A 25,988-nucleotide genomic window follows, 5' to 3' on the forward strand; every position below is an offset into this window, starting at 1 on the left:
ACATATTAACACCAGTGAACATACACTGAACAAATAAATTTGATCTATGATACAATGTAAATACAAAATAAATAAACTAAGGGAAGAATAATTAAAGTAACATGTTATACCGCTGTGAAATGTTAAACAATTATGACGGTTTGATGGTTTTAATGATTGTTGTTCTCGAGTTTTGATCCTTGATTGGAAAAATACACTTTATTCCGTTTCTGTACAAAAACTTGAGAACTGTTAAACCAATGCTTCAAAATGTAATACTTATATGTTGTTGTTGATAAAAAAAAATTAATCTTGTCGTTATGGTCCTTAAATGATAGAAAACTGACACTTTATTTAAATTCCTTGCAATAACTTAAGACCGCTTGATCAAATGTAAATATATTGTTTCCCATGACAAAATTGGTTCAGGATTGTTTTGATGATTTTCAATTTTCCTGTTTAGGAGTTATTGTTCTTGATTAACATTTTAACAATAACACTTTTAAATGTAAGAAAGATCAGGTTTATTGTAGTTTGACAGTTTATGCTGAAACTGATTTAAACGTTCAAAAAAGAAATAAATACATAATGTAATTATGAAATATTAATATTTCGTAGATGTAACCATGTAAATGGCTCGTGTACATCTACAGAAGAAAGCACAACACTTAGTCAATATTTTTCTACAGAAACAAGCTCAGGTTAGTGTTATTTTTTTTTTTTAAACTTTAATAAGATTATTAGATCGATATAATAGAAAAGAAAGATTTGTGGTATCCGTTTTTTTTTTAAAAACCTACCGACCCCAAGATCCCAACCAAACCCAAACCAAAGCAAAACCGTTAACTTATCTATTTATCTTTAACTATATTTTTTTCTCACAAAAATCTAACTTTTGATAAGACATAACAAACAAAATCTAACGAAAAATCAAACAAATAAAAAACAAACAAACAGAAACCATACGGAAACATCAAAAAGGTATTGGATGTAAAAAAAATATTATACCCTATCAATCGTATATGTATTCTAAATAAGTATATCCGCCATCTAGAATTGTATAACCATTCATTTATTGATGTCAATAGTTTTTGAAAACAAATAATAAAAAATAAGGAGATGTGGTATGATTGCCAATAAGACAACTATCCACCAAAGTTCAAATGGAGTGGATGTAAACAATTATAGGCAACCGTACGGCCTTCAACAATGAGAAAACCCATACCCCCGACATGAAAAGTATGAAACAATTCAATTGAGAAAACTATCGGCCTAATTTATAACAAAACAATTTACGAAAAAACAAATATGACAAACATGAACCAACGACAACCACTGAACTACAGGCTCCTGACTTGGGACAGGCACATAAAGAACGTGGCGGTGTTAAACATGTTTGTGAGCGCTCAACCCTCCCCTTACCTGGGACAGTGGTGTAACAGTGCAACATAAGAAAAAATTATTAAAATCAGTTGGATACAAATAGAAATACATCTAACAGAAACACAGAGTGGACGTGGACAGGTACTTATACATCCCAAAAACAAAAAAGAAACTAAGTACAGATCTGAGAGTAATCGCAGTTATTGACAGCTTCAAAACCAATAACAACTTATGGAAAAAAATCATGTATCTAAGATCCAATTGATTTAGTAGAAAGACGTCATGAACAGTCAGAGAAAACCATGTAACATTGTTTTGAATATTTCTTTCGATAGATAAAATCAACATAGAAAGTACTAGCAGGAAATCAGTAACTTCTGGTAAGATACATTGGTTTGTGTTGTGTTATAGATTTTAAAACATGACGTTCACTAAAAAATACTTTAATTGCCATAGCACAACTGGTGCAATTAAATTGGAATCGTTAATATTAGTTATGTATTCATTTCATAAATACATTCGAGAGATACTTTTTGAATGCTTCATTCGCACAGAATGACAACTCCTGTCAGTTTGATTTAAACTTGATCTTGAATTGTTGTAAGATTTTGACATACTGTGTTTTAAATTCCATATTTGAATCAGTTATACATTTCATGCCATGTGATCATTTTTGCGAGTTCCATATAAAAGTGTCCAGTAAGAAAAACCGCCAAAATGAGTGGTAAATATGAAAACCCACACAGTGATTCATTAAACAAAGGGTATCGTTGCTGCGATTTTAATATTTTAGTATTATAGGATTTATGAATGCTCTTCAACTGCGTACTTTATTTGGCCTTTTTATCTTTTTTGATTCGATCGTCACTGATGAGTCTTTTGTAGACGAAACGCGAGTCTCGCGTTAACAATTTTAATCCTGGTATCTATGATGAGTTTATCTACTTTATATACCTCAAATGTAAGCAATATAATTGTTCTTTTTATTTTACTATTTTTATTTCCTTTTGAGATGAGGAGCCTTCTGTTGTTTAAAGACGATTGATGCTTGATGAACAATAAGAAGATGAGATATGATTGCCAATAAGACAACTCTCCACCAGAGACAAAACGACCTAAAAGGTGGGCAACAAAAGGTCATAGTAAGGCTTTCAACAATGAGCAAACCCCATACCGCATAGCTAGCCATAAAAGGTCCCGATATGACAAATGTAAAACAATACAAGCCAGAAAACTAACGGCCTGATTTATGAACAACATTATAAACAAAAAACAAATATGAAACACAGCAACAAAAGACAGCTATTTAATAACAGGCTCGTTACTTACATGTAACGAATTTGGCGGGTTAAAACATGTTTGTTGGGCGCGCCAACCCTCCCCTAATCTTGGACACTAGTGTAATAGCAAAACATATAAAAAAAGCAGTTGAAAAGGGCTTAACTCAGCCGATCGATACAAGACACGAAAACAACTAAAAAACAAATTACAGAATGAATTGTTCTGAAAATACTCGCAGTTACTAAAAGCTAGTTGAAAGCCAAAAACAACTAATAAAAAGATATGTATCTAAGACTAAACCATCAATGAGTACACACCCAAATTTTAATGGATTTAGTGTAAGGACGTCATTAACAGTCAGAAAAAATCTGAACTTGGGCAATGCCAAAATATAGTCATCGACAGATTGAAGGACCGCGAATGTACATATGTGTAGAACAATAATATTTAGTTGGGTTCTAATTTGCTGATAAAAAATCTATATTGATACCGATAACAACAATATTCAAAGATGTAAAAAAAGAAACGGGCATGGCGACTGAGTTGGGATATATAAACACACCGCAAGATAATGACAAAATGAACTTCATCGTCCAAAAACGGAATATTAAGAAAAAGGAACGACAAATAGTCCCTTTTGTTATTAATTTTGTTTAGAGATTCCCGTGTAAATTTGATATATCTAAATCTAGGGAAAGGACAAATGTTGCTGTTTATATTTGAAGTAAGTTCCTTTGTGTACATTGTGGCATTATATTTATAGATTTCTTATGTATTTAACGAAACAAAAATCATCAAGATAACAGTAAGTGTTGTTGAATGTATCAATTAATGTTTGGTTTTTCATTTTATGCTTATATTTTAGAAGAATTTCAAACAGTTACAGCACATGTTATAATTAGTCCTTTTGATCAAAAAGCAAGTATGTGATTTTTGTTTTATATAAACTTAAAAGTGACATTTCTTAACATTGGAAGATAAGTAATATAGTATCTACTCTACTCTGTTTAAAGTTGATGATATCGGACATCTAAGATTAGCATTTTCAGTACATTTTTAATGTCAACGCTTTTTTTTTTATAGTTCCGTTACTCGTTTATACATTTACTCTTTTCGACTTTGCATAAAACTTAAGCAAGAAAAATATCTTTAAAGAATCATCAAAATATCAAAATGTCTGATATAATAATTTGTAAATTCTGTTTTATATTAGTTTTTCTTTTATTTTGTTTTCTGTTTGTTTAAATGTTTAGTGTGATATTTTTTTTTTCTCTCTTTTTTAGTTGTTTGCGTTTTTGTGCTTCAAATACATTTATAATAATAAATTGCCATTGAAAGAGCTCTCATTTTGTCTATCAATGACAGAAATAAAATAAAAATGTCTCACAGTATTCAAATATTAGACTAAGTATAACTACCAATATAATATATTTGATAGGCTATTTTTCAACAACGAACCTGATAATTTACTGTCTGGCAGCAGCATGTTTCATACTTATCCTGGCCTTGTGCTATTTTTTCAACAAACAAAGGCTTAATGCTAAACAGAAGCAGTTACTTGTAATAACAAATCAAGAAGACGTTGGTTTGAATGGCAAACCAAATAATGAGGATATTGAAATGGAAGAAGGGTTATACATGTATCACATGATCGACGAAAGTCAGATGATAGAATCATGTGACAAACCGAAACAACCAAACGTTTACTTGGACGTTGTAAGTTCGTCTGTAAGTGAGTCTTCAGACAATGAAGATAAAATTAAAGACACTAACGAATATCTACATCCGTATCATTCATTAGTAGACAAACTAAATTCCCATGATTATGAAGGGGAATCAAACTTCCACGATAATACAGAAGATGGATACCTCGACCCGTATAACTCATTGCTAGAAAAACGGAAATCCGTAAAACATGACTATGAAAAAGGTGTTATACGCACGAATGGAAGTAATTCCTCATCTTCGACTTCATCACTTCCGAATTCGGATAAAGAGGGATATATGCATATGTATCAGCAATTACAAAACGGAATGAAAAGGAGATCACATCAGTATGAAATTTCTGCTGAAATAAATATAACAGCTGGGAGGTCAAATTCATTTAACAATGCAATGAATGGTAACAGTCCAAAAAACCGCAATGACGGGCGAAAGATAAAAGAAAGTGTTCGTCAAAACAAATTAAAATTGCCGACTACAATGGCATCGATGTCAAAATTACTTGACCAGGAAAATTACCGAAATATCATAAAAGATGACTGTAAAACAAAAGGCCAGACACTTTGATATTGATGTTAACACAAAGGTCGCTCTTAAGTCACTGGTTCGCCTTTTTCATTTTTCTTTTTAAGTATTAGTCAATCGTTTCAGTCGAATGTTTAATGCATAAATTAGCTTCTAATGCAGCGAACCAAGTATGATTAATGAAACATCTACGTTTTACTCAAATTTGGGTCAGCTAACACAAACATGTATTATTAACATTGGAAACAAAACTGAAAACCCAACCAAATTATTTCCGAAATTATAAAATTAAGATCATAAAACATTTGGCATATTAGCTATCAGCCCGAGATATTTAGAAAGCCAATTGCTTTTCAAGATGTTTAGCTTGAAAATTTCATGTATCTGAATATGGTAACAAGAGTAAAATGTACTTGGTGAATAAATAAACATTTTATTTCAAAGCGTTTTATATTTGCGGTAAGCATCGGATTGTTCTAGCACCATTTTTTTAATAATTTTACCATAATTTTAAGTTTCCTTTCTCCTATCGCGACATTTTTGCCGCGTCTTGATCCGCATGGCAATTGGTTTACGTTTCAGCACCTTTTTACGATAGTGTTGGTTCTGTATTGCCAATATACTTGCATGTATATAATTCGTGTACACAAGAGTTCAAGATAATCTACATACGGGTTCGTTAGACAAAGATTGTAACAAATGTTCTATGTTTTTACCGAAAATTTTTCAGTTACTGTACATTTAAATATATCATATTTTTTGCCACTAAGCATTTATACTTACCATAAGGGTTACCTTTTCATGTGTCACTTGTCATTTCATACATTATAAGGAAGCGTTAACATCTATGTGTTAAAACTATTGAAAGTGTACTTAAATAATTTAATCATTTTAAAGTATTCTTTTCGAAATTAAAATATATAGGATAGATTTTATAATTATAGATGATGTTGCATATATTTATTTTAAATTAGAGGTCATACATATTAAAAGATAGCCGGAATCCCCAAAAATAAATCACAGAACAACAGACGACATCAACCACCAAGACCCAACTCCGCAAGCAAATAAAGATCGTACATACAAATACAAACAACAACGAACAACACAAAAAGTTATGGTCTAGACAGCCTGACGTTTTCCTGCACAGAATGTGGTGGGGTTAAACAATTAACTTAACGTGTGTATAAACCTCCTCTTTTGCCAACTAGACTACGGCATGTAGAAGTGAAACACACAATATAGAAAAAAAAAATTGCAGAATTCACCAGCAAGAGAGATGACCACTAATTATAAATGAACAAGAAAAAAAAACCGGCACATAAATTAAAACACAAGGGTCTTACAAAAAGACTCGCTATATGTGCTACAAGGAGCAACAAATATTGGTTGGATACCTGTAATATTAGAAATACGATATCTTGATATTTACTTGATTTATTATAAAAATAAAAGTTTGAATTAAAAGGATTTTTTCTCTATCTAACAAAATCAGTTTGTTACACTTCTATGGTATTTTTACAGCACCAAACGACAATGAACGTACTGTGATAAGATGTTTACTTCATTTTGTACCGGGCGCACATTAAATAAAGTTGGTTGACTGTTATGGAATATTCGTTTCACAGATGATAGCGGATATGTTCCTAATGTCGTAACTACAATCCCGTTCCCTTTTCACGAATGTGACCTACCGAATTAGACTATTTACCGGGTTTGTACTAACATGAGCAACACGACGGGTGACACATATGGAGCAGGATCACCTGAAATCACCCCCAGTTTCTGGTGGGGTTCGTGTTGCTTAGTCTTTAGTTTTCTATGTTGTGTTTTGTGTACTATTGTTTGTCTTTTTCTTTTTTAGCCATGGGGTTGTCAGTTTATTTTCGATGTATGAGTTTGAATGTCCCTCTGGCATCTTTCGCCCCTCTTTCAAATACACAATCCTAATTCCATTAACAACAAAAACAATCGGCATAAGATACGAAGGGAACACTGAAAACTCATAATAGAATAAGAAGATATGGTAGGATTGCAAATTAGATAGCGATCCACGAAGAGTCCACGTGACGTGGATGTAAGCAGCTTTAGGTCACCGCACAGTCTTGAACAATGATCAAAACCCATACTGTAGAGTCAGGTATAAAAGACCCCGACATAACAAAACAATTCAAACAAAAAACCAACAACCTGATTTATGACAAAACAATAGACGAAAAACAAATATGACAGCAAACAACCAACAACACTCACGTAATTACAGGCTCTTGACCCTTGAATTCGTACATAAAGAATATGTTTTTAGACGCCGAATCCACTTTCCAACCTTGAGAGCGATGTATCTGCACAACATAAGAACAATCGAAACATCAGATTAAAATGGCATAACTCATCATATTGGTATGAAGCACAAAAAACAAGTAACATAAAAACAAAAGACACAATTTGTTTGTTGGAAGAGTATTCACAACTACTGAAAGCTAGTTTAGTGTCAATTACATAATTAATAATGAAGTTTTTAAAGTGCGATATATTTAAGCTGTATATAAATAAATGAATGTGCTGTTGGTTTTTTTTATATATATATATATATATATTGAATAATTTGAAAACTTTTAACCTTGATATTTTATAAAGCTCAAATGTCCTGTAAATAAAGCCCGAAAGTCCTGTAGAAAAAGCGCAAATGTCATATTTTAAAAAGCGCAAATATCAATTAAAAAAGGCGCAAATGTTCATTTAAAAAGCGGAAATGTCCTATCAAAAAGCGCAATCGTCCCGCGCCGATTTTTACGGCATGTCAAAAATATGTGTTAAAAAAACTTCAAAAGCTTAATTGCGGACAGTACATTTATCGCTTTGTGTAGATAAAGAGATATTTGTGCCCGAGATGTTGTGTATTATTCTTAACAGGAACCATTGAAGTTTTTATATTTTTGTGTTGTAAAAAGAAATATTGTGCATGTTTTTCCAATCAAAATGTATGTTCAATCTGAAGTACCACCATTTGTCTTCGCTGTTAAGTTTTAAAAAATTTGTTTTTCTAATAAAACTATATACATATCTTTCGAGACTTTGTTTGAAAAAAAAAACATATTCTTATATTAAATGAAATAACTGGTCCGTGAGTTTTGCAAATCTTGTCTATAGATATAATATCATTAAGGCAACTACAAAGAAATAATCGCTTCAAAATAAAAACAATTCGTTACCTTAAAATTAGTACCAAAACATAAACCAGACAATGTACATGACATTCCTATCTAACGACTGTTTCGGTCAGTTTAACAGAAAAGTTATATCAGTTTAATTTAAATATGGAAGCGACGGGATGAACCTGGTTTAACTTCAAGGTCTAATTAGAATATATATAGTAACTTAGTTTTGCAACAAAACAAAGACTGATACAATACAAAACAAAATGGAAACTGAAATCTAAATACTTAAAAAGAAAAAATGATAGTTTTTAAGTATTTCCAACGTAAAAAAAGTGAAAAGATCAAAGAGTCCATTACTGTAATTACATATTATACAATTCATATGATTGTTTCTTCTTTTTTTTTTAATCTATTCAACTATGAGTATATGCAAATGTATAAGTAATCTCTGATCAGATAAATCATTCATTTGCCTTCCATTTTATACTGACTGACTGGAATGCAAATTATTTCAATTCCACAACTAATATTACGTAATATATCTTAACCTTGTAAATTAGAAAAGATAACCTTTGAATGTACAGACAATATGTCCTCAATACGTAAGTTACGTCTTTTCATGCCATTTTTGTTTTCCAGTTTTCATTCAGACTAATGTTAACTACTTATGTTATAATTAAGCTTTATGTCTCATTTGAGAATAAATATAAATATATGTATATATATATAATCAATGACCGCTGTGGATAGTAAACTTGGAATTTATAGTATATAGCAAATACGTGTAATTTTTACTATATTTATTTTAATATAACACAGACAAAAGCGAAAATTATTGAAATTAAAAGAAGACAAAAAAATGACGGATTTTGGAAAAATGGGGAGGGCTAAAAAAATGTCCTGTCTCCAAGTAACTATTGTTTTTCTTGGTAATGTTAGTCATGGTAAGACAAGAATATTTTCCTCAAGCTACTTTTAGATGGTAGATGTTTTGTACCAAAATTCTTAGTATACATGAGACACATGAGACAAATAATTCATCTACAGCATATACAATTGTTTCTGAATTCATAACTATAATAGAATATCCCCATGGTACAATCTAGCAAAGGTCTTTAATAAACATGATGGTTGAAATAATTCTACTTTGTTATACTGTTAATAAACTTAAGTTGAAACTAAGAGAAGTATTGATTATGACGTCTGTACTTTTTTTTTCAAACCAGCCATCAGTCACGATAACTGTGATGTCGTTGTTCCCCGTTTTTTCTAAGAAGTTATTGATAACCACGCTTGCGAGAGTCACTTTCTAGTAAAATATATAGAAATAGCTATTCACAAAATAAATATTCACAAAATTGAAATTGTACATAAAATGGATATATCAAATCATATTGAATAATCAAATTAAATTATTACATAAATCAAATTATTAAATTAAATTTAATAGGCAATTACTTTTTCGGTAATTTTTAAAAAAAACTCTCGCTCGAGGAAAGAGAAGTAATTCAACGTTTTCTTTTTTTTATTATCAAAATATTGTTACGAATAGCTATATATTCTATACGTTCAAAGAAAAAATATGACAATATACTTGCAATTGCAATATATTCCTTCGTGGTCCTGTTTTGTAATTAAATATAATTAATTCTAATACACATTCCTCATTTTGTGGTACTTATTTCTATTCCACTTTTCTCTATAACATTTGTGTTTCAGTCCAAAAGGTGTGTATATGCCTGTTTTATGCCACAGTTACCAATATTGCCAATGGTAAGTGTTATCTACAGTAACTGTTAAAGACACCTTTTTTACAATGCAGCAGCAGTAAAAACAAAACTGAAAGCAACTATTTTACCGTATGTGACCACACATAAATGAGAGAAACATTAGTTTACCAATATGCAAAATTCGTCAATCTATTGTGAATATACAAACGAAAAGAAAAACATCGAGGAATCGCATAAACTCAAGGTAAGCGTCTTCTAATATGTATGCATTATTTGCCATTATAATACATTCTCTATAAAAAAATATCAAGATTTGGATAATCGCTAAATTTACAGTTCAGATGACTATTCTAGTGCGTTAAGATCTTATATCTGTAACCCGAGAAACAGAACATCATTCAATATTATTATTAAAACATACCTGCTTTAATTCAAGATTCAAAATTGAAAAGAATATTACAAAATAGTAATTGAAAGCAAAAGGCAGACAAGATTTGAGTAGAAATTTTAACTTGGCCGAGTTGTGTATGGCGCTCGACATAGCGTGAGTTTTTGCTATCTTTTTTATACTTATGTGTTTTCCTCCGGTACTCATTTGTTTTGGATGTTATTTTTTGTTCGTTTTGCTAGTACACTGATCGGAAGTACAAAAATGAAAAAAATGGGAGGTTTGAGATCTCATCAAACTTATTACATTCGCCGCGTCTCCATGTGCCTGTCCATTGTCGATACCGCATCAGTGGTTGTCTTTTGTATTTGTCAGTCTTGTTGTCTTTTCTTTTTTATAAAGAATGTTTTTTTTTATGGCAGATCTTCAATTGTTTCCGTTCATTTTATTTACAGCTTCAATGAATATACATTTCACGCAGGAATGTCATGCAGATGCAAAGTTTGTCATTACAAATTGATAATGCACTAAGCTGCAAGATACATATGAATATTTTGTTTATGCAATATCAAGTAAACAATGATTTCTTTAAATTCATTTTTCAAGGACTCATCTGTTATAATTGTGCAGATATTAGCCATCCGAGATTTTGTAACCATGTTGAACAGTGCAGTACGGGGCAGGTAATAAATAAATTTATACAATCATCTCACTATTTTCAGCGGATATTACATTTGATAAAGTTCCCATTAATATAAGAATCGGTCAGTAGATTATACACCATTCCACTCTTGAACGTTTACGACGACAAGTACGATGAACCTTAACTTTGTGCCAGTTTCATCTAATGGCTTTCAAAAAACAATGTTATTCCATATTGATTGAACTTAATTAGGTTTTTCTATATGGATTGGATTTGGAATAAAACAGCGTTTTCATCAGAGGAAAAAGGATATTCACAGCAAAAAACGTCGCGTGCTTTTACGTGTAAATCTATGGTAAAATCGTTTGATGTCAATTGATTTTGGTAAATATTATCATTAGATACATTTTCTCTCTTGGAATACGGAATAAAATAATTACTGTCATTTGTTTCGATAAATATGAGTTTTCATTGACTTATGAAAAATCTATAGTCACTTTGGCAATTTGCCTCAGTGAATATCAGGACTGGGTTGCACAAAGGTCTTTTAAATTCAAACGTCAATTAAACAACATTTTTACTTGATCAAAAACCAGTAATTGTATAACATTTGGTCTGTAACGTCAAACGTTTTCTGTTGTGACAAAATGCGACAAAAAGTTTTATTACCATTATGGCTAGCTATATAACATGAGGCATGAGTATATTATTACATATACATATTTGTATTATTTTTGTAGGTTTAACTATATGATTTGAATTTTTTGAAAAATAGAACAGCATATATTCACCTGCAGCCGGTTAGCCTAATGGGTCATTAAGTCTTCATTATGATGCATTAGGCTAATGAAGACTTAATGACTCATTAGACTAATGACACGTTCGTACAATCGGCTGCTGAAGAAAAGTGATATTAGCCGCACTAAACGTCACATGCTTTTAAATGAATAATAATGGTGAAATAATTGACATACAGTTGGTTTTTGAAAATAATTGTGAATGAATACATTTTTTTCTTCTTCGACTATGGAATTAAACAAGCACTGTCTTTTGTTTTTGTTAATATATTGTTTAATTGACTTTTCGGAGGAGAAGAAAAGCTTGCCTCAGTAAATATCGATTTTTTTTTCAACAAAAAAAAGCCACTCATTTACCTCATCAAAAGACAGTAATTGCATAACATTTTTTACAGTCGAATGCACTGTAAGATTGGATTCTGGTAACGTTTCGTGGATAAAAGATAGACAGAATATTTTACAAAATCATATGTAATTATACATCAATCATGCTTTGAAATTTTATGCATTGTCAAATGATGTTGGATAATTATTTTTAGGAATGAGATGTATGAGGTAGAACATATTTTGAAAAAAATAAATAATCATTCTTAATAAATAGAATTCCACTCAAGCGCTATTTATGTACACTAAATAAGCTATACGAAAATGCGAATAAAATTTACATTTATGTACACGTATGCCTTGTAAAATTGTTGAACATGATATCTAAGGTAATTATTATAATCATGATAATGATTATCACATCCACTGCTATCGTAATTTCAATGGATATAAAAATGATGCATAATTGTCTTCGCTTATTGTATTTTTAAGACCGTACAAAACATAATTTTAGGTGTGCAGTTTGAAGGGTGTTGTCGACATCTATGGTGATACGTCTTTCCGTCAAGGATGCACTACAACAGAAGTATAACTTAATATAAATCGTTTTTATCTGTAATATTTGTTTTCTTTTTTATTAGTATAATTAAATGCACGCAAAAATCTATAATGTTTAAGCTCCGACATTTTATTTTTTGTTTATCAATCATCTAGTATTTGCTTTAGCAAATTTAGTAGTAAAAGTAGAGGAATCGAAAGCGGCTTTCTCTTTATAAAGATAAAATACAAATGAACTGTGGTATAGAACATAACAAAACATATCTGAAATAATCGTTCGATGTAAAAACGAGGAAAATTTAAATATTCTTGATTATATTGATTGATTGATTGATTGATTGGTGCTTAACGCCACTTTCAGCACTATTGTGTTTTATTCGAGACGGTCAGTTTTCTTTTTGGTGAAGGAAGCCGGAGTGCAAGGAGAGAACCACCGACATTCGGCAGGAAAACTGACAATCCTAGACAATAAAGATTGGAGTCGAGCACACCTGCCACGTGAGTTATTTGAACTAACAACCTCAGTGTTGACAGTATTCCAACCTCGGTGTTGACAGTAGTCCAACCTCAGTGTTGAACTACTTAGACCACTCGGCCACAAACAGAATAGTCAGGTATATCATGTATGTTCTTCGATATAATTATTCTTATGTAGGCATTCAGAATTTGCATGTATTATATCCTCTTATAGGGAAATCTGACTTGTTTTACTTTCTTTAAGTCATAGTTTTTCATATTGCTCTTTATCAGTTACATGTCTTGTTTATTACTCCTTTTTTGTAAGGCTAGACAAACTGCTTTACTTGTGATGATTAACATTTACAGTTTAAAATTATTGTTTTGCAATTTCTGTGAATATCTTGCAGTTATGTCAAGCAAAGATGCCTTTAAATGAGACAGGAAAATGTTCACATTGCTGCTCATCTGATCTGTGTAACAGTGATGGATGTGGAGAACAAGGTTATACACATATAAATTATCCGAAGTTATCTTAGCGTAATTCGAATGTACTGCTTAAATTTATAAGCATAAAATGAGATGTTAGAGTGATGCATGCATATCAAGAGACGCCTACACTTTCGACGCATCCCGTCTCACTCCTTTTGGAGTACACGCGATTCCTTCAAATTTGTTAAATTTGTCACCTTGCTTTGTATATTCTTAATCGATTTACGAAATGTGAACATCGATAAACTAATGTCAACTTAATTTAGGGGTGCGTATTCTATTTTTAAGATTACTGTCAAAATTTCATTTAAAGGTATCAATTTCTTTCCGCAAAATCGTTATGCACCACAAGTTACGGATTATTTTTTGCTTTAGATGTCCCAAAGAGCCTGAAGGAACGTCAGCATCGAATATCTTAAAATTCATTGAAATATCCCCATTGTTTTCAATTGCGGCAATGACGATATTTTCCTTTTCATAAAGATAAAACATTAGTGCCTACGTATTATTTGTGATATCACTGTGGAGTCAAGAACATGGCATAATTAACACTTTCATAAGAAAATTGGTAGAAACACCTTTATACTGTCCAATGTTAAGGAGTGGATTTAGCGCCCACAAACATGTTTACCCCGCCACATTTTGTATATGCTAGTCCCAAGTCAGAGACCGGTAATTCAGTGGTTGTCGATTTGGTTGACTTCTGTCATATTTGTTTTTCGTTTATAATGTTAAGCATTAATCAGGCTCGTTGGTGTTTTTTAATTGTGTCAAAGTTTGTCATGCCGGACACTGTTTACCTCACTATACGGTATGGGTCTGCTCATTGTTGAAGGTCGTACACTCCCCAATATATCTTCATCCTTTGGTCTCTGGAAGAAAATTGTCTCATTGCCAGGCATACCACATCTACTTATTTTTATACTAAATAGTGATAATCTTTTGATAAAATGTTGCGTAATTTGTAATCGTAACATTTTTTGATAACTGTACTATAACAATATTTCAATATTCTTTATTTATACTTAATAACATCAATATTCATTAAGAATTCATTTATCACGTACTTTTATACTCTTTGGATCCATCACTGAAAGAGGGTGATTTGAGACACAATACTTACTTGACAAATGTACACGTACATGTAATAGCCTTTTGCTCATTTACATGAATACTGAAAATGTAATCTTTGTATTCAATAAAGCTCCTAAACGACAAAATGGTACAATATGCTATCAGTGTGACGGAAAACTACAGTCTGAAGCATGTCATAAAGTAACATTCTGTGGAAATGACGAGGTAGTATAATTATACATTTTCGATATAAAAAAGAATGCATTCTTGGTTCATACAATCTTTAATAAACTTTTGCAGATAATGTCAAGATGAACATTTGTATATGCCAAAAACAGCAAAAATATATCGGAAACGTATATTCAGTATAAAACAAATGGAACAGCGACATATTTTCTATCTACACATTTCATTTTTAATAATGATAATAATTACTTCCTTTATGACATTTCATTTAAATTCCAAATTCTGCCAATGGAGGTGTCCATCAAATCAATTATATTAGAGCAGGTAATTGAATCCTAAATAAGAGCATATGATCACAAATATTTCGTTAAGCATGTTTTCTAATTTACCTACTCCTCGTACTTTCATGTTTCATTGGGCACGATGAACCGTGACGGGTAAAATCATTGTCATTCAAGCAGACCTCAATCTACCTTTATTCAGGTATCTCTATTTTCAGAGTCTGATACACAGATATCCAGGAAATCTTATAAGTTTAAATCTAGCTGTGTATTCAGTATACGTACAGTGCTCTTTCTTATTTTTTTTCGTTTTATTATGCCAAACCTGTTTGCTAGACTTTATTTCTGTTTTATTCATATTCGTTATACACCAAAGGGATATCCTTGCGATTTTGTCTCACTCGCGAAAGTAGCACAACTACACTCCTTATGGACATTATCCACATAACAGTATAGGAAAATTGTTAAACGAAAAAAAAACCACTTCATACATTTGGCGTGTCCAAAGCGCTTTTCTGGATTTATCTTCACCAGAAACACTAGAACCCTGAATACATGAAAAGCAATGATGACCAAAGTTAACATTAAAAGACTAGTCAAATCTGCCAATAAGGTCAACTTTATAGATGGATTCGAAACCTTAGTTTCTTAATAATTACAACAAAAACGAATCTATTAACGCAGAATTTTAGAAGGGTATAATATTTAAATATATTCCTTTATTTTGTTTTTCATGCTTTAATTTTTATAGATGTGTTACATATCAGAAGAATCATGGTACGGAGAAATAATGTATCGCAGTGGTTGTAAGGATAACAATGTAAGGATAAAGTCATATCTAAATAATATATAAAATGGAAAATGGAAACGGGGAATGTGTCAAAGAGACAACAACCCTACCAAAGAGCAGAAAACAGCCCAAGGCTACCAATGGTTCTTCAACACAGCGAGAAAATCCCGTACCGGAGGTGGGTTCAGCTGGCCCCTAAACAATAATATATACTAGTTCAGCAAAAATGGGCGTCACACCAAACTCCGAAACATAAATGAACCAAAAAAAAAAACCCATACAAGACTAACAGAGGCTCCTGACTTGGGACAGGCGCAAAATGCGGCGGTGTTAACCATGTTTTGTGAGATCTCAACCCTTCCCTATACCTCTAGCCAATGTTGAATAAACAAACACACATTAAAGGAAGTCCGAGTCTGATGTTAGAATAGGTAACAGAAGAAACTAAGCAAAATGACAATGATTAACATAAATTAACAAAGGACTATTAGCAGTTACCGACATGCCAGCTCCAAACCTCAGTTAAACTGATTGAAAGATTATGTCTTCATGATATGAAAATCAAGCACAATCCCTCCCGTTAGGTGTTAAGTACCATACCATCATAAATATACGAAAAGAACATAATCCGTACCAGGCCAACAACTGGTTTTAGAATAAATGTGTTTATATCCGATGGAAAGACCCTATGAGTGAATTAATATTAATTCCAAAAAATGCCATCTCTAATGACCTTACAACAGTTTCGTAACTATATCCCTTCTGAATAAGCCTGTTTAAAGGTTTGGTTAGCTTTTGAGGTGAATGACGACATTTTTGTACTTTGTATAGAATATTAAAATACAAGATGGGATGGGAAATACCTGAACGTATAAGATGTCTGCACGTTGATTTATATTTACGAATGATCTCCTTGTACCGATGATAAAATTAAGTAAATGTTTTGACAAGTCTGTGATATCGAAAACCCTGGTGTAATAATTTTTCAGTAATACAGTGATTTTTATCGTTTAAATCAAATACGTTGTTACATACACAAGCGAATCGAACAAGTTGAGATATATCAACACCATAAGATTGTGACGAGGAAAAGTCGCCATCTAAAAATGTATAAATAGGAAATGAAAATTCACCTCTTTTATCGTAAATTTGAGTATTAAGCTTCCCGTTAAAGATATAGATATCAAGATCCAGGAAAGGGCAGTGTTCATTTTTAGTATTAGCTTTATTAAAAGTCAGTTCAGCAGGATAAATCTCTTTAGTGTACATACTGAAGTCGTCATTATTGAGAGCCAATATATCTTCCAAATATCTAAAAGTGTTATTAAATTTGTTTTAATGGGTCTTTACTGAGTTTAGTCATAAATTGTGACTCGTAACAATACAGAAACAGGTCCCCAATAAGTGGTGAACAGTTAGTCCTCATTGGAATTCCGATAACTTGACGATATACGGAATCTCCATAGCGTACAAAAATGTTATCTTGTAAACATTCAAGTGCAGTTATCGTATCACACTAGGTCCAATTGACATAGTTCATTTGTTTGTTGTTACTAAAAAATGACCTAAAAAAGTTTGAACATATATATTTGCATTCTGACTTTTTAAATGCCCATTTAGTAGGTATAAGATTTTTTTCTTAATGAGATTATGATGAAAAGTGGTATATAGGATAGAAAAATCATTTTTTCTAACAGATTCGAAATCACCAATATGAGATGCAATTTATCATGTTCTTCCAACGAATTTATGAAACTCCAAAAGTAATTAATTCCACTATTTTCAAAGGCCTAATTTGAACAATATATTACCAAGATTTTGATTGTACCAAGTGTATTAGTAAGTAGAATAGACAGTTTAGTAGTGGAACAATGGCTTGAAAACGAAATAAATCTATATTTGTAAGGTGTTTTGTGCAGCTACGTAAGCCAGTACATAGTTGGAACTTTAATGTTATTCGGTTCTGCTTGTAAAGAGGTAGCTAAAAGTTTATGTTTGTTACAGATGTCAATTCCGAAAATTGAGTCAGTAGGAATGTTGGTGAATTTGTGATTTCCTTTTGCAGAACCTCAATATAAAATTTACGTCAAACAATGATAAATGATATTATTGGCAGATTAACGCCATTTTGTCCTAGGTTAAAGTTGAGTTTTTGACATTGAAACATCTTTTTTTATATATATTGTTTCATAGATCAAACTTATTCTTTCAGTGTATATTTACTTGTTTTTGTGTATTGTCTTTTTGATCAAGATCAAGATCCATTTCAATTGATATTTTATTGTGTGTCTTTTTATGTTGTAATGTTATACCACTGTTTAATATTAGGGTGAAGGTTGGCGCCTGTTAAAACGTTTAAACTCGCTGCATTTTTATGCACCTGTCCTAAGTCAGGATCCTGTTGTCCAGTGGTTGTCGTTTGTTGGTGTAGTTCATAAGTGTTTCTCGTTTCTCATTTTATAGATAGATTAGACCGTTGGTTTTTCTGTTTGAATTGTTTTAAACTAGTCTTTTTGGGGCCCTTTATAGCTTGCTGTTCGGTGTGAGCCAAGGCTCCGTGTTGAAGGCCGTACTTTGACCTATTATTGTTTACTTTTAACACATTTTGACTTAGATGGATAAATGTCTCATTGGCACTCATACCACATCTTCTTTTTTATAATTATCAGCCGGGACAAAAACAAATTCCTTAGCGAGTTCTTTTAGCTTATGTATGATACGATAAACAGTTATACCTAATTATGGTTGTTATTAGGAGTATAATGTTTAAAATGTTTTACTAAGTTCATTACTGAATTATAAAAAAAGAATTTGAGGATTTGTTGTCATACAATTAGTACGGAGTGAGTATGTATATTCCATTGCTAGTTACAAGACTTCGAAAAATCTTATACCGCCCCTTAAAGAGAAATTGTTATAAATCCTTAAATAATATAAATAAAAACTATTTTTTTATTGCAGAAGAAAGGTTAGGACCGACGTGCATTTGACAGCAATCTCGTAAAAAACAATTTTAACTTTTCATCGGATACATAAAAAAGGAGAAAATAAATTGATGGTTATCTGATAGGCATGAATGTTGAAATTATATAAAATTACATAAAATATGATAATTTTGAATTTATAATTTAAAACAGTGTGTAAGTGAGCAGTACCCATATCCTATTCTTGGCAGAAGGAATTATAGATCAGTGAAGAGAGTCAGATGCTGCAATTCTAGTTTGTGTAACGCAAAATTCAAAAGTGAATCGCTAACATTTAAACCAGTGAAACCAGACAATACAGCTTCTGTCAATAATATTGAAGCAACGACATACTCGACAAAAGTCTACTCTACAACGCCTGTAATAAATAAAGGTATTAAAGACAACTTATATTTTCCCAAAACATTATTTATGTACTGTTTATGAGATAGAATTACATTTTGCAGGCAACTGACAAATAATTGTAGCATAAGGATTTCAAACAATACGTAAGAGGTTTGAGAATTATATCATAGGATATATTTATGATACAAATTTCCTTGCAGACATTCTTAAAATACCTTCACATATTAAAGACCAAAATGATACAACTATTTATAAGAATAGTGAGTATACTTTTACAGCAAATTTGCCATTGAAAAATATAAAAAAGCAACGTTTTTATTTCAAATTCATCAGAACAAAGTAATATTTGGTGATTTGTACAACAGACATACATTACTGTTCATATTCATTGTTAGGGTTGGTAAATACCAATTCATAACAATACTTTTTAGAGCGTAGGATGCATAACATTCTAGTAAATAGCTATTATCTACCAACAGATGCATGTACATTATGAATATGTTTTTTTCACGTATTATAACCTTGTCATTGTAGATTCACAACTTACTGATTTTATCTTGCTATTTCCGGACGGTAAATACTATGAACACGCCCAACCTAAAGTATTTCTAACAGCAAGCGACTCCGACGTATTTTCAGCTTTTAATTTCTGTAATCATACCATCCAATCATTTAGTTTTGTACGAAACCAGCCCGAATATCTCCTTAACCAAGACGTGTTTATGACAGATGGACTAAAGCAAGCTGGTCTACAACTATATGGCCGGTACATTACCTCTGTTTATGGATTTATTCTAAATCATCCTTACTACCCACATCATTATAGTGAAGGATATTTAGCAATACCAACTCGTTATCTTGGTAACACTTACATTATTTCTTCGTTTCAAGTCTTAAATTCACGAAATGTGATAACTATGTCACCAACAAAATCATCAACATCAGTAACGGTGAACCTGAAAATCTCTCTTGGTTTTGTAAAGTACAATAATAAACAATTTTTTAACGGTGATAATATAACGGTTGTGATCAACAAATATGAAACATTTCAAATTTCGCTAAATGCAACTTCTGATTTAACTGGAACAATGGTCACAAGTAGCGATCCCATAGCTGTTGTTAGTGGTTCTAAATGTGGCAATACAAGTTACAACATACAATGCAATCCTCTAATAGAAATGGTTTTGCCTATTAACCAACTGGATAATGCTTTTATCATTCCACATATAAATGTTCGACCTGACAGTGTTGTTAGATTGTTGAGTGTCACCGATACCTTGGTTACGATTCAAACTAGATATAGCAGCAACGTAACAAGACAGATCAAAGGAAGACATTTTTATGACTTCCCACACAATGAAGTATCACTTGTTACAGCTTCTAGTGATATCTCTGTGATGATTTATCCACAAACATTTAGTAATGAGAAAGGGGATGCATTCATGATGACAATACCTGGAATCAACCAATACCTACCATATTACCACTTCGTTGTTCCTAAAGGTTTTCAAAGTTTTATTAGCATAACTACTCGAAGAAGCGAATTTAATGACTTCTTGCTAGATGGGCTAATTGTATTTTCTGCAGATAAAGTATACACATTGGTTTCTGACAGGACTAATTATAGTTCCTTCACAAAACCCATTTCTAGTGGTGAACATACCCTTAAACATAGATCTGGCATGGTATTTGGTCTATGGGTTTATGGAAGTGTGGGCTACGATGCGTATGGATATCCTGCTAGAATGTATTTTCGACATCAAAATAAATTTATTTGAATTAATTTCGCACTGAAATCATTATCTTTATATTTTATCGTTCAGATTTTTAGTATGACTATTTTTGCCCATGTGAGATGAGCCAAGTTAGCACAAAATTACATGCATAAAAAATTACACTAAAATTAAGAAGCATGTGACTTTTTTACATATAACATCCTTCACATACACGGATTTTCTTACGAGTCCTTATTTACGGATCGCCAACTCGTAGTCAACGCAAGCATTCGTGAATAACTCGTTTGTGTTCGTAAATATCTCTTCACAACTCGCAACAATCGCAAACACTCTTAAGGATTAATGTAGATATAGGCGGATTTTTTACATATCAAAAACCTTCCTACGATTGTCCACGGATTGACTTTAACAAAAATACAGAACTCCAAAGAAAATTCAAATCACAAGGACCTTATCAAATGGCAAAATCAAAAGCTCAAACACATCAAACGAATAGAAAACAACTGTCATATTCCTGACTTGGTACAGGCATTTCCTCAGGTAGAAAATGGTGGATTAAACCTGGTTTTATAGCTAGCTAAACCTCTCACTTGTATGACAGTCGCAATCCGTAAGTATCAAAAACAGCTCGTAAACCGTTCTCAACAACATCTAACCATCCATAAACTGCTAGCAAGAATCCATAAATGACTCGTAACAACTTTGTATTACAACTTGTCTCGGATTATTTCGAGCGCCTAACTTTGTTTAGGAAAGAGATAAGGAACAACATATATCTATCTTTTAATTTGTATGTAGCTACATTCCTTTAATACTGAAAAGATTATTCTCCAATGTAATATGAAATAGCAGAGCGCGTGTTTTCTATCATAAATCACTTGATTGGGTGTTGCTACTTACAAAAAAGCTCCTGAATCAAGTGAGCATCATTACAGTTGATATTGTGTGAGCATGAAGTGAGCACATAAGTTTACCCCCGATTATCTATTGGATTCAAATAATTTTTTGTGTGTAGTGCTTTGTGGGATACTTAAAAAGGAGTACAGACATAGCAAAAAAAGCACTGTACAACAGCTCACATCAAGCAGAACACCCTTCTACTAAAACCACATAAGAACGGACATACAAACAAGGACAATGAACATTGTGTGGCATTTTTTGTCATGGTATTGACTTTTCTTCTTTGACTTTTTATATCTTTTTGTTCACGTGGTAACGGCATTCGTTTTTCTAGGAAATTTGTTTCATGCATATCCAAGCGAATATATTGTACAATAAATTTATAGAACAACCGCAATGATTTGTGATTGACAAATCTTACTAGCGCTAGAAAGAGAGGGGTTTATTTTGCCTTGACACATATAACCCATAAATACCTTGGATAGATGTTTAAAGAGGTTCCTGACGTTTATAAATCATGATATTCTACCTAGAAAAGATGTCCATAAGTTATACCTTTTGTTCGTTTCAGGCATAGATATAATTTCTTACGTAAATAAAGGCAACAGTAGTATTCCGCTGTTCGAAACTCATAAATCGATAGAGATAAAAACAAATCCGGGTTACAAACTAAAACTGAGGGAAACGCATCAAATATAAGAGGAGAACAACGACACAACAAAAACACAACATTAAAATGTAACACACATAGAAACGAACTATAATATAACAATGGCCATTTTCCAGACTTGGTACAGGACATTTTAAGAAAAAAATGGTGGATTGAACCTGGTTTTGTGGCATGCCAAACCTCCCGCTTTTATGGCAACGTCAAACACAACACCAAAACGACAACATCACATGACAGGACCACAATAAAAATAAATGGGAGAACATATAGGACAAAGAAACACACGAATAATAGCTAACAAAAGGTACTAGGCTTAAAATTCAATACGCCAGACGTGCGTCTCGTCCCCACAAGACCAACCAGTGACGCTCAGATGAAAAAAGTTTGAAAGCCAAAACAAGTACAAAGCTGAAAAGCACCGAGGACCAAAACTTCCTAAAAGTTGCGCCTAACACGGCCAGGGTTTTCTGCCTGGGACAAGAACATCCTTATTATTTAGAATAATTTATAATTTTGCAAACAGTAAATTTTATAAAATGACTATATAATAGATATACATGATAAAACTGAAGTGGGGACTAACTACAGAATAAAAACGGATACATTACATAAAACAACTTAATCCAACACATAAAAATACACAGCCGAGTTAGCCAAAGCCTCAACGCACAAAGTGACGTCACATTTGAATTTGTAAAAATATTTCCCAAAAATAAGATAGGATTAGGATTGATTCAAGATTAGATTTGTAATACTGACATTAAATTTATTAATAACAATGAAAATTACAATACTTATTAATATCAAATTGTGGTAGTAATTAGATAATTAATAGTATTATCTAGCTATGTCGGTGTTTCTTCTGAATCAAACTGTAAACCAAATATATCGTATAAATTTCGTTGAACCAAACTAAAATCTAATAAATGAAGGGGGTGATTAATTATCTTTACCATAACACACGAATATAACAGAAAAGACGTTAAGACATTTGACAAAATCCGACGAGAATAACAAATATAACATCAAAATTAAATACATGAATTTGGGACAGAAAAGTACCGTGACACGTCTTATAGCAATGCGGTTTCACACTCAGCAAAACAGTCACAATCGGGAATAAGTCACGTTCGGTAATTAAAAGATCAGACGACGTAATGACAATTCACAATCTAACACGTGGTAAAAATGTCCTTAGTTAGTTTGGACAAAGGCACATCGTATGGATCAACCAATTCGTGATGGTGTCCGTAAAATTTACGGAAATGTCATTTTTAATCTGTCCTCCTCATAACTTTGTTGGAGCAGTTTCTACGTAAGGAGCACACTCCTGTATATGAAGTCCGTATAGTGTAAACAAGCACGAGAATAACGTATCAATTGAGATATGTAAACACCATACGAAGGGGCAGAGGGTGTGTTACTGCTGAAAAATGGGAAATTGATAATTGGGAAGTTGAAATCGTCCCGTTTATCATAGATTTTCGTGTGAAGTCGTCCATCTGTGTCAATATTGAGGAAAAGATCAAGGTATGAAGCAGTCCATCTAGTATCAGTAGTATCCTTAATTTCAAGTTCACTGGGATATATGAGATGTAAGTATTGACTGAAATATGGGTTATTCAATGATAGAACAACATCAATATATCGGAAAGTAAAATTAAAGAATTTCGCAAGGTGCTTTTTCTTTTTGTCTTTTAGAAGGTTCTGAATGAATTCTGCTTCATACGAGTACAAAACCAAATCGGCCAGTAGAGGTGCACATTAGTTCCCATTGGAATACCGACTGTCTGTTGAAATATAAATCCTCCAAACTCAACAAATATATTGTCGATCAAAAAGTCCAGCATTTTGATAATATCATCTATAGTATATTTTCTGGTAGATTCAGTGTGGTTTTTCACAAAATATGAACTATTGTAACCCAAAACAAGAAATTTGTATCTACGATTCCCATTTTTATAGAAAAAGCTCTGTTTAATGAGATGGTGAAGTCGATCTTTCAACTGAGCATGGGGAATAGTAGTGTAAAGCGTAGAAAAATCAAAAGTCTTTATGTTGCTGCAAAATTGCAAAGTTGTGATCGAAGATTAAGCAGTAGATCTTTCGAATTTTTGAGAATCCACATCTGGTTAACACCACTGGTAGAATATATCTCATCACAATATTTTTGAAGCCCATCTTTAACTGTAGAAAGAATAGTAGTCAGTATTTTAGAAAGATGTTTAGTCGAACATTTTGAAGACCCAGCTTTGTATCGTTCTTTATATGGAGTTTTGTGTAGTTTTGGTATCCAGTATAATGATGGTAAATTTTCTTCGTTTTCTTTGATGTTGATACCAAAAGAAAGAAGGAAAGATTTGTGATTTTGATAAATTTCGTCCTTGGTAAATAATGTTAAAGAATATGTAGGGTTACCAGTAGTTCTATTTATTCCAAGCTCTGTTGTGAGACATTGCAAATAATGGTTTTTACATATGAAGACAATATTATTGGAGGCTTTATCTGCTGGAAGAACGACATATTCATCATGCAAAGAGAATAAAGCATCCACAACATCCTGATTTTTGAAAGGGTTAGTAACTCTTGTGCTCATATTGCATCGTAGTTTTTGAATGCGCTTCTGAATGCATGATCGAAAAGCTTTGATCCATTCAGACAAAAGTGTCCAGTTCTGGTTCGTCTGGGTCGCGCTGTACCCATTTTCTTGCATAGTCCTCAACTGCATCAATCATGAAATTCTTTTTCCAGTTGATGGCCTGGGGAATTCTATATTTTGGTCCCTTGGCTAACAACTCTCTTAGTTGTTCATTGGTAACGATGCCAAGGTCACGATAAATACGATGTAACATGATTCAAATGGATTATTCCCCGTTTATCAGAAAAATCTCAACTTAAAAAACTAAAAAGTTGCATCAACCACTACAAATGCATTATACGTATATCTGACAGCTCCGATACTTAAGTAATATATGAATGATATCGAAAGTCCGGACGTCTCTAAAAAGTAAATTTAATTTGTAAAAAAAACACCCTGACTTTTACAAATATGATAGCGTTATTATACATCCCGCCTATTTCTGGTCTATATGGGAAGAAAAAAATAAGTAAGTAATAATGTATTTCCTTTGTAATCTCTGGTACTTTAACCAATATATTAAGGGCCAGCACAACTTAGATGAATGCGATTACTTAGTATATATATATATATTACTATAGAATAAGATATAACATCCTTATACTAACCACATATAACCATGCGTTTCATACTTACATCTAGTAATTACCGTTTTATAGAGATGAACTCTGTCAATTGTCTTACCAGAAATACATGTATGCAAACCTAGTATAATTAGTCAATTGTGCCACTTTATCTTCAAATGGTATAAAAATAGTATAAATAAGTTAACAAAATGATAACACAGATGAAGCAGATAATATTGAAAACATTAGATATGTCTGGACAGCATTCCAAGCATGCAGAGCCAAGACAAATGGTCATCCGCCTTTATGTATCAGTCCGCATTGACCAATGTTTCAGGAAGAGATCAAATCTGTCACAACGATTCGACATTCCATGAATACA

The 25,988-nt window shown here is 32.2% G+C and overlaps 1 protein-coding gene across 1 annotated transcript; it reads left to right on the forward strand.

Annotated features, from left to right (window-relative positions):
* Positions 1–20,013: 20,013 nt before the first annotated feature.
* LOC127715779 (IgGFc-binding protein-like) lies at positions 20,014–20,874 on the forward strand. The gene has a single exon (XM_052221924.1). The coding sequence runs from the start codon at positions 20,014–20,016 to the stop codon at positions 20,872–20,874; it is 861 nt and encodes a 286-aa protein (XP_052077884.1).
* Positions 20,875–25,988: the final 5,114 nt, after the last annotated feature.

Source organism: Mytilus californianus, unplaced genomic scaffold (assembly GCF_021869535.1).
Source record: "Mytilus californianus isolate M0D057914Y unplaced genomic scaffold, xbMytCali1.0.p SCAF_9, whole genome shotgun sequence".
Lineage (NCBI taxonomy): Eukaryota > Metazoa > Mollusca > Bivalvia > Mytilida > Mytilidae > Mytilus > Mytilus californianus.

Excerpts from the sequence above, each read along its gene's own strand:
- LOC127715779 (XM_052221924.1), top strand. The coding sequence starts at position 20,014 with ATGTCACCAACAAAATCATCAACATCAGTAACGGTGAACCTGAAAATC.